Genomic DNA, 13,766 nt, shown 5'->3' on the forward strand with positions numbered 1-13,766 from the left:
ATTTTTATTGACAAATGCTTTATTTCATCTGATACAGTATATCTATTGATTAAAAATCAAACAGCATAAACATCAATTATTTCACCAACACTGTATACCTCACACATAAATTGCTGTAAAATATATACATATATATAAATATATATATATATATATATATATATATATATATATATATATATATATATATATAAATATATAAATATATATATATATATATATATATATATATATATATATATATATATATATATATATATATATATATATATATATATATATATATATATATATATATATATATATATATATATATATATATATATATATATATATATATATATATATATATATATATATATGAAGACCTCAGTGGAAAAACCGGCGTTGTTAAAAAGTATTGAGAAAGTATTTATTGATCATTAATAAAAGTCTTTATTTAAAGCAAATGAAACTAAGCAATTTAAAAAAATTTATATTATAATTATTTTATTTAAAATTTATTCAAAACAAAATATTTTGTAATTTTTATACAAAAATTTTTTTTCTTTGCTTTAAATAAAGACATTTATTAATGATTAACAAATACTTTCTCAATATTTTTTAAATGTGACAACGCCTGTTTTTCCACTGGGGTCTTCATATATATATATATATATATATATATATATATATATATATATATATATATATATATATATATATATATATATATATATATATATATATATATATATATATATATATATATATATAATCAAATATATATATATATATATATATATATATAATCAAATATATATATATATATATATATATATATATATAATCATACAAACTTCTCAGTGTGGCATTGCAAAATTTTTATAAGTGGAACACTTACTTCAAAAACAACCAACAGAAATGGTACGCTAGAATGCCTGTTTTCCATGGCCTGACATCATTAAATCTCCTGATTTAATATGGAAAACCTATCTAGCCTTGGTCTTTTGGCATATGGCTTGCACTTGGCACGTGTTTTACAGCATCTCTAACTCTTAATTTGTGAAACTTTCAACTATAGAAAAACGCGGAGTTATCATATGTAACAAGCACCCATGTTCAAGTCAACCATCAAAGCCCCTTGAAGGAATCTGCCTCAGGTCAATTAAAAAAGTTGTCAAAGCAAATAATCGTCTTCTTCGAGCGTTGCCTTTAGTTTAATCTATTGTTCGAAATCTCTGTAATTCGCGAGTACAGAACGTTCGTTAGACGTCTTAAAAACATCATACGGACTTGTGACGTCTATAAGGCGTTGTATAGACGTTTTACGGACGTCTGTGTCGGCTGGGTTGAAGCAAAATAATTTATTGAGAATTCAGTCAAAGTCAAAAGTCAAAACTTTCAGCAAGCTCACAGTAGATCAAATTTTGTAGAGTATAGGCAAATTAGAAAAACATGATGTCATCTATTTCTCTTAAAAGAATGGATGCGCGTTTTTTGTTTGTAGTTCAGTCGTCATTGCTGAAGATATTAATGTGTGCACATGTTTGAAAGTAGGGCTGGCGCGAGTAGGTTTCAAGCGGGGAGGGTGTGTCATACAGGTTTTGCCGAAAACATTTTTAACGCATAAAACAAATTTAAATTGCTCGACAATGTTGAAATCAGGTAGTTAATAATTTTTTGTTTTTCTCTTTTTAAAAAAAGTCGCTCACTGCTTGCAAAGTCATTGTAGTTTTATGAACATCCGTCACTGTACAGTCACAGTAGTTTTGATACACTGAACTGTTTTTAAAAACGCATTGATTATGTGCATTATGATTATTAGAGATATTTTCTTAAAACAAAAGTCTTCGTTTTGTTTTCTGCCATAAATGCGAGCAAAATAGTAAAAAACGTGGTTTGTTGTTACCTATTTTTCTATTTCCGTTTAAAATAAACGCAGAATTTTGTAATGAGAAACTTATCTTTTCGGGGGCGCCAGTTGATTAATCGTTGAGGGAGGGCTGGGGAAGGGGTTTGCCCCCCCCCTTCCTCCTCAACGGCCTATGCTGAAGCCGCTACTGCTAAATTGACTCGTTTAATAAAATCTTTCGCGGGTTTTTGTAAACCCTTATAAATAACTAGATACTGTATTTATTTTAAAGGAAATAAAAATATCAAAATTGTTTTGTTGTTAATCATTATTTTCAAATAATTCACTGTACTAGTTTGATAAATTTTTTCTGATATTGTTCTGTTGTTTTTTTAACATATTGTAAGATTTGTGGAGAGTAGAACCCTGCATTATTTTTTCTGAAAAATGCAGGGTTTTACACTCCACTGTGGGTCAAAGTTTGGCAAAACCATACAAAAAATTTGGAAATTTGGAAATTTAAAAATTGGCAAGAATCGTTCAACATATAAATAAGCTGGAAATTATATTTTATTAGATAATTAATTGGCGATAAAATGTCACATTTGTGATTTAAATATCGTATAAAATACTTCCTCATTAAAAAAAATAAAAAATAATCGAAAATTTTGTTTTTTAACATCTTTTTAAAGCTTCCATTTCTTATTTTAAAGAACTTTAAATTTATATTTTTTACTATATAAATAATTTATAAATTATTATCCTAATATTTAGATAAAATAATTTTTTTTGTCTGCATTTTATATAAATATTTCTAACAATGAAACATTATAAATTTTGAGAAAAAAAAAAAATTTCATAGATATCATTTAAAATCAATGGATCAACCTGTATCAAACGTCTTATAAGGCGGTTATAACCTGCATAAACGTCTTATAAGGCGGTGGAATATAAATTAATTAACTTATACATCATTAAACATCAGTATAACATTGATCTCACGGCTTAAAAATTGGCTCCTTTTAGGTGTCTAAACGAATACTTTTTTAAATTCAATGAAGTACGTTGACGTTTTGCTTATTTCCGTTTTTGCATTTCTCGTTTGCCTAATTGCGTTTTTTATCGATAATTATCGATAATAATAAATTTAAGAGAATTTAAAATAAAAAAAAACTGCATCAAAATAAAAACTTTTTATTTTGATGCTTTCTAGGTTTTTTATAGTATTTGCTCAATAAACATTAAGATGGCATTGAAACCATTTTTATACTATCTTCGTCATTTTTTATGTAAATAAAAAATGACGAAGATAGTATAACTTTTGTTGTTTTTTATAACTTTTTTTAAAGTAATAAAAACTTAGAATATGTAAGAAAATATAATTTATGTAGCTTGTATCTTGTGCAAATTTGAGTCATTAACAATATTATTTATTTTATAATTTCCGAAAATATAAAATTTTACGTAATCAATAAAAAAAAACGAGATAACAATTAATAAGAAATAAAGAAAATGTAGCGAATTTCTTATTAAAGCTGCTTCTTCAGACCAGTCTATTTTATGAAACTGGCAATAAAGGTGTTTTACTAAAATTTTCTAACCGTACGCGCAAGAGATACACGAGGAGATTATTAGGCATTCAATTATTGCATAAAGATTTATTTATTAAGATGCATGATAGTTTGTGACAATAAATTGCTTGAAAATGCGACATTGTGAACTGACGAGAATATAATAGGATGTGCTTTGTTTATGGGTGGTAGATATCCAAATATATACATATAATAATAAATATGGAGCGAAAAATAAATAATTGAAACTAAACAATAATAGTTAAAATTCCTGATATTAATACATAAGTAAATAAATTCATAAGTAAATAAATACATAAGTAAATAAATACATAAGTAAAGAAATACATAAGTAAATAAATACATAAGTAAATAAATACATAAGTAAATAAATACATAAGTAAATAAATACACAAGTAAATAAATACATAAGTAAATAAATGCATAAGTAAATGCACTAGATTTTTAACTGTTAATCAAAGCATCAAAGTGGATTCCGGTTGAGTTGTCTAGAAATATAGAATAACCACTTAACTTATTAAGCCGTAAACTGCATGGGTAGGTCATTCATTTTGCTTTTGTTCCATAATTGCTGTATACTTGGATATCTACTTCCATAAATGAAGCACATCCTATTATCTTCCCATTAGTTGCCCATGTTGCATCTTCAAGCATTTTAGTTTTACAAATATGCTTTCGAGTTAGCACATTCAAATATCCAGTTATTTCATCCTGCATTTTGTTACACATATGGTTAACAACTTTGTTTCTAATTGGTTTATGTTCATCTTCATTTCCAGATATGATGAAAGAAACTGCTCTAAAAAAAGCAGTTTCCATCTCCTTTAGTTCGATGAATGCCCTACGGATAAAGAGTTAGATTGATGTTTCCTACGGCAACATTGTGTTTCCTACGGCAACATTGTGTTTCCTAACAATTCCAAACTTTTCTGCAATTGATTTTCTCATATAAAAAGTTGCACATTTTGCTATTTTTTCATTTGAAACATTTACACTGCTTTCATGTTGAGTATTATCGTATGTGTCGCTTGATTCGACGTCTTTGATAGTTGGTTTAATTTTGACATTATCATCATTTGATAATTTTCACAATACATAAGGCACTGCATTAATAGATTACAAAGACTTCAATATTTCTGTTTAAATACTCGCTTCTTATTGCTTTTCAAGAAACCGCGGTAATTAAAACGTTTAAAAGTATTCACAAAATCCGTGGTTTGGTTGCGAAAATACATTTTGCTGCAAAATATTTTATGGGAGTAATAATTTAATATGAGATTTTTACGGGGGAGTAAAACGCGGGAGTAAAAATCTCATATTCAGGTTCCAAGATTTTTTGCTGTTTGAGATAACTTCTAGGCATGGAGCAAACTCCAAACATTTTTATGTTTATAAATATGTTTATAAATATAATATTTACTTATGTCAAATAATGATGCTTTGCAAAAAATTGCGATGACTGGAGGCTGGTAACAAAAAAGCCCTTTAATTTCATTCGATGAAGAAATAACTTCTATCTTTATTTTAACATAATCTTCAATTGTAAACTTTTTTACTTTCTATATATTTGTGTGAAATTTTTTTTTTTTAATTTTTTAGGGTCTCCAAGAAGTCCTTAGGGTCTTTTTTTTTAATTGTAATGCAAATTCGGTTTTAGTGTAATATAGAATCATCGCAATATTTTCAAAGCACCTGACATAAACATGGAAATGTTTGTAGTTTGCTCTGGAAGTTAGCTATCTCAAACACCAAAAAATCCTGTATCCGTCTCTGGACACGATCACTTACGTCAAAACAGTCACTAGCGCTAGTACTAGATACCAAATTAACAATAGAAACTTATCCACATTTAAGAAACAATAAACTTCAATTTAACTCTCTATACATCTTATCATACCGTTAAAGAGGCTCAAAATAAATGCTACCCTGAAAACATTCAGGTTATTGATTACTCTGCAGTGGTACCATTACAATCTTCTTTTTTATACTGCATCAAGAACATGTTCAGCTTACAGTGTTGTTTTAAATTTATTAGTCCTTAAAGATGGACACTATATTAATTCTAATGTACAAAGTTGACTTTGATAGTGCAACAGGGCAATCTGTTTGTAAACAACAGTCAGATGATACGAGTGAACTTAATTCTGACGAATCGTTTTTTATTACATGCTTAGTTATTCTAGAATTACATTGTTTGAAAGATGACAAAAAATAGGTTGTTTCAAAATGCCCAACACCATTGTCAACTAGTTACAAGACCCTTTAGATTTATATATAGAAAAAAATCAAAGGAAGTAGTTCTTACAGAATATGAGTCTATAATGGTTTCTATCAAAATTTGAAAAAATTGAAAACCGTAGAAGATTCTTCTTTTCATTCTTTGTTAAATGAAACTGATGTTGAAACAAGTATAATTTAATAGAGTAGAGTGATTTTACCATCCATCGTGCTTGGTTCATAGCACCAGGAGTACGAAAGATTATTACGCCTTGACCTGGAGGAGTTTTTCCTAAAAAAAATATCGAAAGTTGCAAAAATTCTTTGTAATCATCGCGAGATTGTTTTGTTCCTAGCAGCATATTTACAGCAAATTATATTGCTGCTGATCCAAGCGAACCATACACATTGAGATATGCATCAGTTAAGAGCCAAGATTCAGAATTGAAATTACTCCACTGATCACAAAATCGTAGAAACAACTTGACCTCTGGACCAAAAGACGCTCCAAAGCAAGTTGGAGCGTCTTCTGGTCGCTCCAACTTGCTTTGGAGTATTGACAGGCTGTGTATAATAAAGACATTTCAATTAATTTTTCCAGCAAGGTACAAGCACCTGAAAATATACCTGTGTTGCTTGAAGTAGCATCAAAACAGAGTGCCACAATTTTGTCATATGAAATGTTCCAATCTTTTAAAGCTTGTTATTTTGCATAACTCACTTGTTCACCAGTGAATCTATCCAGTTTTGGGACCGACAACAGTTTTTCTACATCATATCTTGTCACTAATATAGGCAGTCGATTCACTTCATCTCTGCTGTTCAAATCAAGTAAAAATTTTCCGTACCAATGAACAATTATGATACTTGTGACTTGAATTTTAAATTAATTATTTTTTTAACTTCTTTACGATTTTCAATACGTGCACATCGAAGAGATTCATATGATGTTAAAACATGTTCAATATTGGCACCTAACCCTTGACAAATTGTAGACAAAACCAAGGAACCAAAACGATTTGGATTTTTTACACAATCAAGAGCTGAACAAAATGCTGGAGTAGTCACTTTCATTTTATTTGTTTCTTCCCTCTTTTTCAGTTTTTTTGCTGTTGATGGAACAAAGTAATCTACTTCATTATCAGTACCCTGAGAATAGTCTGATTCTGTCAAAACTGGGTCTGTGACTGTTGAACACGTTTTTTTTTTCTTTTCTATTTAGCTCTTTTGTTTCTATTTCTTCGTTTGCTTTTTTACTGTATGAAAAACGTTGCTCTTGTTTGAACAATTCACAATCAACTTAACTGTAGCCTTTTCTTCCTTCTCTTTGTAATATAAGAAACATCTTGTCTTCCTCTATTGTGATTAACTTAAAAGCATCTTCATGAACAATATCAAATGGTTCTTCGATTTCTTGAGAAAAAATTTATTCATTTTTTCGCTGAGTTTTTATTTGCGGCCTTTGTTCTTTTTCAGCTTTCCTTATTTCTTAACAAGTTTATCAACATGTGTTATAACATGATAACGTTGCTTTGTCGGAACTCTAACTCTTTGCCAAAAGTCTAGAACCAGATCTGCCACAAGGCCTGCACTTTCTCTTATATTGTTGTTATTTTTAAAAAAAATAAGCTCGCAAAAACTTAACTTTTAGATGGCAACTTTTGTCCTGTGATCACAGCTTAAGCGTGATTAACCCACAACATAGTTTCTCAACATAATTAGTAGAATAGATGTGATAAGTGAAAAAATTATATGAAAAATTGTTTGTTCGAGCAACCTTGCAAAATTAAAAAACTGTCTGAGCAATCCCTATACATCGCATCAAACATTTCCCAATATCATTTTTTCATTAAATGGAACCAAATAAAAGGTTGAAAGCATAAGAAAGAAAAAAAATATTTTTTTCAATGCGTTTATTTGTCACCCAAATGTAGATTTTATGAAAAGACTTTTTATTATTCTGGCTACAATAATATCTTGTTATGACATTAACTCATCACTCAAAATTTAGAATATTCTGTTGGGAAACTGCTTCGCTCTATGGTCTACACACCCTTAGTACACTATGATCCAACTTCTTTGTCCCCTTCTTATCCTATGACCCAAACACTTCATTTTGATTGATGGCTCTGAAGTTATTAAATCATTTACTCTTCCACTAGATATGTTTTGTGAAGAGTCTCAAGAAGTACCCAATTAAGGTTTTGAAAATCTTTCGTGAAAATTTTATAGCAATATTTTGAAAAAATTTAGACTTTACTCATTGTCTTTTATGTGCATCTGATTCTTTAATTTGCACATTTAGAAAGAAGATAGATAACAAAAAAAAAAAAATCTATTATCTGGTGTCATTGAACTATTGTTAGGGCCAACAATAGAATACTCTACGTAAAGCATAAATTTAAGTAATATCCTTGTTGTTAATTTAATTGGATAACGGAATTCTTTATAAATAGAAAAATTGAAATTTTTAAATAATTTGCGTAAATATATAAAGTTTTTTTTAAAATAGATGTTATTTTTTTCTTTTTAATAAAAAACAAAATTTTTAATTTTTGTTTTACGGGTTTTGGCTAGAAAACGTCACTTTAAAATATAATATAAGTTTTATTTGATTAGAAAATGTCACTTTCGAATGTTATATAAGTTATATTTAGCTAGAAAATGTCACTTTGGAATGTAATATAAGTTTTATTTGGCTAGAAAATGTCACTTTGGAATTTAATGTAAGTTTCATTTCTGAAGTTCATTTGTTCTGATTAAGAAGATAACAAATATTTTTATAATTATTTGTGACTTAAAAGATAAAACTACATTGGGATAGCGTGACATTCAGACAATAGCCTTATGATTTTTGAACCTATTTCCATTCATACTTTTTTTTATGTATATTTAAATTACAGGGTTATTCCATAATCAAAACCACTTTATTCCAGAATTAAAACCACTTTATTCCAGAATTAAAATCACTTTATTCCATAATTAAAAACATTTTATTTTAAAATATATAAACTTATAAAATTGCCCAAGTATGACACAAGAAAGAAAGACCCGAATTGAAATTACTAACGAAACGATTAAAATGTTAAAAGTTATTTAGAAATTGAAAAATCTAATAAAGAAATTCAAGAATTAACCAACTTATCTTACAGCTGTGTGCGTTAATTAAAAAAATTAATGATGGCTTAACAGATAAAGAAATATTAGGTGCCAAAAGTGGGCCGAATTTTAAGGATAACAGTATAATAAAAAATGAAATAGATTCGTTTTATATGAAAAAATGAAACATATTTAAATAATGACAGTAGTTATGTTTAGCAAGAAATTATAGAAAATTTAAATATTGGAATTAATCGCTCACAAAGCTATGTAAGTAATATTTAAAAAAAATAAGGGATATACTGTTTTAAATAAATATCTATTACTATTTAATCAACTACAACTTTGACGGTTGAAAAGGAACACCTTGCCAAGTGAAAGGTTTACTGTTCGTGTGATCTATAAAAAAATAATAATAATAACAATGAATCTTTAATAAGAAAAAAAAATTTGACGAATAAAAACTTAATTTTAACTTTCATTTATTATACATTGCCGGGTACCCAGTTCGGACCCGGGGACCCGGTATGTGGGCGGTTTTACCGGGTACTCGGAATCGGCCATTTTGTTGATGTACCCGGCACCGGGTATCTTTAAAAATATTTTTGACAGGCATAAACCTTTAAGTGCTGTAACTAATAAATAATAAAAATAATAAAACAAATTTTGTTTTAGTGTAACTTTAAATTGTGTAGAAATATTATTAACCAGATAAAAAATGCTTTAATCAATAAACTTCTTATCAACTTCTTTTAGAAGTTGACAATTCCTAGGTACTAAATCTAGACGTGTCTCACTTAAATTACGTTTTCGAATATAATTTTGCTATATTATATTGCAAAACGTTGATAGCCGATAATATTGCAAAACGGAAACTGATTTATATACATAAAAACCGTAAAGTAAAACGAAATAATGAGAATACAAAAAAAAGAAAAAGAAAAAGAAAGGAAAAAAAAACAGTAATAGCTTCTTTTTATTGCTTAGAACGCGAAAAAAAAAAACATTTTCCGCAATTTTAATTGTGAAAAATGAATGAAAGTTTAATACTAGTAGGTCGTTTTTAAATAAGGTTTTTGCTAAACGATCGTTTAAAATAAATAAAAACGTTTAAACCAACGACCTTTTAACCAACATTGACAATTTTCAAAATTTTTGAATATTTTTTCCATGAAGTTTGGGAAGTCGGACGAGAAATCAATGGTTTTCGCAGGGCCGACGAAACGGTTTTCAAAGTGGGGGGCACACTACCATTTATAATTCACAATACCACACTTTCATTTTAACTATTTATGATATATGTTTTATTCTAACGTGTATTATTTTATTTTTTTCTTTATTTATTATTTCTAATTTTATGTTTTTTTTTTGTTTTTTTATTTTGCCAAAAGAACTTAACATATTTTTTTGTTTTGTTTGTAATGTTTGTTGTAACTTTTGTTTTTGATTTTTTTTTTGATTTGATTTTCTCAGTATTTTTCTTTTTATATTTCATTTATTTATTTAGTCATACTTATTGCAATATATTTTGGTTATTATATTATAAGAACTATGATTAATATATTTACTAAATCTTTATAATTTTTTTAGCAGTAGCCGTTTTTATGTCATCGTTAGTTGTTACATTTCGTCAGTTTATTACTGTTTGTAACTGTAACTTTGTATGTATAAACGATTGTTGTATGGAAAGTTATACCGATTTATTTAAATTATTATAATTACTATATTACTATTACTATTTTTAAAATAACATGTTATTATTATTTATGATTATTATAAATATTATTTTTACTATTATTACCATTTAATCTAATATACCATTTAATCATTGTCATTAGGTAATATTATATTATTGAAATTAATTTATATATATATATATATATATATATATATATATATATATATATATATATATATATATATATATGTGTGTGTGTGTGTGTGTGTGTGTGTGTGTGTGTGTGTGTGTGTGTGTGTGTGTGTGTGTGTGTATATATATGTATGTGTGTGTGTGTGTGTGTATATATATATATATGTGTGTGTGTATACATATATATATATATATATATATATATATATATATATATATATATATATATATATATATATATATATATATATATATATATATATATATATATATATATATGTATATATATATATATGTATATATAAATATATATATATATATATATATATATATATATATATATATATATATATATATCATTATTAGAACATTAGAACACTAACTTACAGTTAATAGATTCGAGGCTCAACCTCGAATCTATTAACTGTAAGTTAGTGCGGTTTTGTTTCATTCAACCTCTGCAGTTTTGTTTAACAAGGTATGTCAAAGGGTTGAGAGAGTTGCAAATATGATATATATATATATATATATATATATATATATATATATATATATATATATATATATATATATATATACATATATATAAAATATATATGTATATTTTATATACAAATATGTATGTATGTATGTATGCATGTATGTATATATTGTGTGGCCTTCTCGATTTGAAGACACCTCTGCAGTTTTGGGGAGGTGAATTTAAAAAAGAAAAAAATGTAAATAAAAGAAGTAAAAAATTCAAACTAAAAGCAAAAGAAAATAATGCAAAAGATGTGGGTAGTACTGATCACTTAATATAACAATACGATAAAAGTCCGTCATAGTGTTTGAGCCAAGTTAAAAAAAAAAAAAAAAAGAGCTCGTTCAGTAGCTAGAGGATTTCTAAGACCTATGGCTAGAGGATTTCTATCTAAGAGCTTCAATAATGTATTTACATAGATACACCTCTCCCAAGTTTTATAACATATGAATGCAATAATTTATTAAATTACAGTTTTCAATTTGATGCCCTCAAAATTATGTGAACAATAAATAGTGATATAAATACTCTATTTAATATTGCGAAAACAATAAATTCGGAAGAAATAAAAAAATAACAAACTCGTTTTTTATTTCAAATCGTAAATAAAAAAGATTATAGAAACCTTTTTTTAAATATTATATTCTATTTTTTTTTTTTTTTTAAATTCATACTTTACTCCAACAACCATGCATATTGGAACTAAGCATATTGCTTGCCATACAAACAGTATTTTCCACATTTCGTCAAGCCCTTTTAAGAAATGATTTACTCAAAAAAAATTCGTGAAGATATATAAAAGAAAAAAAACTACATTTCCATGTTTCATTATACATCACATGTATAATGAAACATGGGAAATCATACGAAAGAGGTAGTTAACTAAAAAGCAAAAATAATAAATTAGGAATTGTCATGGGAGCCAATATGGCTGAGTTTCTTCAGAATAAAAATTTCTGTGTGTAAACCTTGAGGAATGAAAATTATTTGGAGTTTGTCTATGAGCATTGAGTTTTATTTATTGACAAAATCTTATTTAAAATAATTATACTTTTTTTTTTGTTAATACAAATTTTTTCTTAGGATATACATAATAAACAAATAATTAATTTCTTTTCAGATTCATAACAAAAATATGTACCAATATAAAAATATTAATATATATATCATGTCTACTCCTAGGTCGTCAACCTCCTAAAGCATTAAGATGAAGTTAAATACTTTAAATTACTTTTGAGACACTCTTGGCTAATTTTTATTTAATATAAATTATTATTACTATTATTATTATTATTATTATTATTACAAATAACTTTTATTACTCTTGTTATTTATTATACTTGTTATACTTTGGTAACTTATTATTATCATTATTATTGTTAAATGATGAAAAAATAAATATTTGATGTTGTCGTTGTTAGAGACACTAACTGCAAAATTTTGAGCTAAAACCTATACTCCAATGGGTAAAAAGGACAAGACAATTGAAAAATTTGAGACATTTAATTGGGTATCAGCTCCTCAGGGAAAAAGGAAAAAGAAAAGTGTATCAGTTGATATTTGCAGCTTAAAAAACCTGCATAAAAATCACAGAACAATGGCATGCTTAACAGATAGACAGTTCTAATATAATTCTATTATTACTTGCCTTAGAAGAATGACATTCCATCTGAAATCGTTTTGCTTTTTAATGTGCATGGTCTTCCCAAAATTTTAAGCAAATCTCAAATTTGCTTTAAATTTTGAAAGTAAGTCATTAAAAAGAAAAACTAATAATCAGAACAAAGTGTATATATACATTAAAAATCATCAGAACAAAGTGTATATATACATTAAAAATCATCAGAACAAAGTGTATATATACATTAAAAATCATCAGAACAAAGTGTATATATACATTAAAAATCATCAGAACAAAGTGTATATATACATTAAAAATCATCAGAACAAAGTGTATAAATATATTAAAAATCATCAGAACAAAGTGTATATTAAGTGTAAATCAAAAACACAAATATGTTGAGCTATGTAAATGAGTTAAGTAAACATCTAATTTACATAACACACAATAGTGTCATAACCATTATTAGCAAGATTGTAGTTACAAACAATTCTAACCTTAATGGATAAAAAACTCGTTTGTTTTATAACAAAACCTAACACTAAATTGATCATGCAATGTTAGTCTATTTTAAATTTAGTTATTTATACATATTATTTATATTCAGTTAAATACAGTTATTAATTAGTTAGTCTATTTTAAATTTAATTAGTTATTTACCAGATTAATTAACTTATTGGGTTTTTTTTACCAAGTTAACATTATTCAGCTTATGAGTACCAGAGATTCTCTAGAAAAGCTATTTCTCTCTATCTAGTACAAAACAATGATAGCTTGGCACCAGGGATTGTGCGCATCCATTTATATTTTTTCTGGAGATTAAAATAAGTTTCTTGATTATTTTTCTTCGTAAATATTTGAATTTTTACTTTCTTGTAAAAAAACTTAAAAACTTTATTATGTAAAAACTTATTGTGATTTGTGTAAATCAGAAATAAGCAACTTAATTTACTTGTGTTTTATGTGAATATGTTATATAACTCATGTGTTATTTTTAGCTTTTCTTTTAA

General features: G+C 26.5%; 1 protein-coding gene across 2 annotated transcripts in view; it reads right to left on the reverse strand.

Moving 5' to 3' along the window:
• Positions 1–9,054: 9,054 nt before the first annotated feature.
• LOC100213067 (peroxisomal trans-2-enoyl-CoA reductase) overlaps positions 9,055–13,766 on the reverse strand; it is a 44,688-nt gene continuing 39,976 nt past the window's right edge. For both annotated transcript variants that reach the window (XR_010641861.1, XM_065810605.1), the window contains exon 7: positions 9,055–9,141. Coding sequence is in view for 1 of the 2 variants with exons in the window: in XM_065810605.1 (XP_065666677.1) it covers positions 9,080–9,141 (62 nt within the window). In the remaining variant the exon portion in view is untranslated. The remainder of the gene's footprint in view (positions 9,142–13,766) is intronic.

This window comes from Hydra vulgaris, chromosome 11 (assembly GCF_038396675.1).
Source record: "Hydra vulgaris chromosome 11, alternate assembly HydraT2T_AEP".
Classification (NCBI taxonomy): domain Eukaryota; kingdom Metazoa; phylum Cnidaria; class Hydrozoa; order Anthoathecata; family Hydridae; genus Hydra; species Hydra vulgaris.